The sequence below is a fragment of the Mus pahari genome, chromosome 1 (assembly GCF_900095145.1).
Source record: "Mus pahari chromosome 1, PAHARI_EIJ_v1.1, whole genome shotgun sequence".
NCBI lineage: Eukaryota > Metazoa > Chordata > Mammalia > Rodentia > Muridae > Mus > Mus pahari.
This window is the reverse complement of record NC_034590.1, coordinates 169,842,201-169,844,457: the sequence shown is the minus strand read 5'-3', so window position 1 is coordinate 169,844,457 and position 2,257 is coordinate 169,842,201. Positions and strand designations below refer to the sequence as shown.

Here is a 2,257-nt window from a genome sequence, read left to right as displayed (position 1 = left end):
GAGGAGGAAAGGAAGGAAGGAAGGAAGAAAGAGAAAGAAAAGAAAAGAAAAGAAAAGAAAAGAAAAGAAAAGAAAAGAAAAGAAAAGAAAAGAAAGAGATCCTTAATCACTTGAATCACTTATTCTTACTATGAATGATTTTACCACCCTGGTTGATCCCACCCAGTACTCCTTGGATGGCTGTTCATTCACTGGGCCTTTTAATCAGGTAATGCTTTCTAGCAGGATATCACAGTCCTTTGTTCTCTGACCCTATATCACACCACAAATACATGGAGTGAGATTTGCAGAGTCAGATGTTGGAGACCAAGTCCTGCCTAGTCTCCCAACCAGTGCAGGCAAGGCTACTCACTAAGTGATCCCAGACCATGATGATCAAATATGAGGTCCCTTTAACCCAGATACATCTCAGGATGTTAAGGTCAAAGTTAGTTTTTTAAAAAAAGTAAATTTAAATATATTTCCCTGACAAAGATATTTTAAAACTGAGAGTTTCACAATTCTTGATGTAGTAAGTGATTTAGGTGCAGAGCATCATCAAAAACTCAATTTTTTTTTTACTGAGTTTACTACTAAAACCAGAATCCCCTAAAAGATAATTTGAACTAGTTAATTTTTTTAAAACAAAGAAATGTATCAGACATGGCCTTAACTGAATAATCAAACGTCAGTCGTCAAATGCCAAGAAAGCACTAAAGCACTAGTGAATGGATTCCCTTTGTTGTGATCAGTTGAGAAGGACCCTGTATTGACCACCAAATAAGAAAGAAATGAACAGCTTCAGAGCTTGGGGCATTCTACCAACATCCTCGAATCTCCAGAGCTATCTGTGTCCTGGAAGACCAAGATAAAATGTTGACCTGCTCTATGTTATAGAGGAAAAAGGCAATAAATGCAATGCAGAAACAGGGGTATGGGGGAAGGACGGGGAGGGAACAGGAGATAAGAGGGAGGAGGGAGGAGAGAAAGGAGGAGGAGGGAAGGAAAGACAGAAAGGAAGAAAGGGGAGATGGAGAGAGGAGAGGGAAAGAGACAGAGGAGGAGGGAAGGAGAGATGGAGGGAGGACGAAGAGAAGGAGGAGGAAGGAATAAAGGAGGGAAGGAGAGACATGGGGCTGGGAAGAGGAAGGGAAGAAGGGAAGAAAGAGAGGAGGGAAGATGGAAGAAAAACAGGAAGGGGGAGGGATAGGGGAGGATGTGGGGGAAAAAGAAGGAAGTTAGGAAGGAGGGAAGGTGGCAGGCCAGCACAGTTCTAGCAACCTTTAGAAAAATGGAGTTTTGACCACCCATCTTATACATTTAAAATGTTAGTGTGTAAGAGATGGATTTCTTACGTGCCCTTTATAGGAGGATGTTCTCATTCTTGGAGATGATACTGAGTCCAGTGCTCTATTATCTCCGCTTCACTTTCACATACTTAAGGTACAAAGCACACATACATGCTTGTGTAGGAAACCTTAGCAATTGGCCTGGGTAAGTGACAGGTTTAACAGGCACTTGTGTGTGCCCTTCATTCTTCTTGTAGACTGGGAATTGTCCTAAGTGAAAAGCTGGGGACCCTGGGGAGGTCAGTGCCATCAGCAATGTGGTCCCCATTCCAGTCCACTTCCCTGCTGCAGGAACGTGGCTTTGAAAACTTCTGCATATCCCCTCTACCCTACAACCCCTATACCCCCGCCCTGCTTCATGCCTAAAGGGCCTCATGAATCTTATGTTCTATGTCCCAGAGACAACCACAGCCAGCAAAACCAGCAAACTCTTCTCTTCTCTCTTGAGCTCTGGAGTAACCTACCTGCTGGAACTTCTCATAGGAGCTGCAGGGGTACCCCAGGAAGCCGTCGGGGTTGAGGATGCTGCTGGCATAGTACTTGTAGCTCCGTAGGTGGTTGCAGGCTGCGAAGTTTCGAGTTCCTAAGAAAGCCAAGGCCACAGGAGTGAGAGAAGAGCCTTCACCTTCAGGTCAGCCATTCTGAGTGAGCAAGGAGCAGCCTCCATGCCTCAGGCCTCCAACCAGGGAACTGCCGAAGACTGACAAGCATGCTTGCTGAACGCATGGAACATATGTCTAACATACACAAAAGGGCTGGAGGATGGGGGGAGCCAAGGGGCAGAGAGAGAAAGAGAGACAGATACACAGAAAGAGAAACAAACACAGACACAGACAAGTATGCATACATATGGAAAGAGAGAAGAGAACAGAACAACTGACTAAAAAAAACTTTTAAAGACGTAGCAATAGCTTTTAAAACAATACACA

The 2,257-nt window shown here is 44.3% G+C and overlaps 1 protein-coding gene across 1 annotated transcript in view; it reads right to left on the bottom strand.

Moving 5' to 3' along the window:
* The window catches only part of LOC110329962 (pancreatic lipase-related protein 2), a 16,905-nt gene that overhangs the window by 6,450 nt on the left and 8,198 nt on the right, over positions 1-2,257 (bottom strand). The window contains exon 8 of the mRNA XM_021209912.1: positions 1,793-1,911. Within this exon, the coding sequence (XP_021065571.1) occupies positions 1,793-1,911 (119 nt within the window). The remainder of the gene's footprint in view (positions 1-1,792; positions 1,912-2,257) is intronic.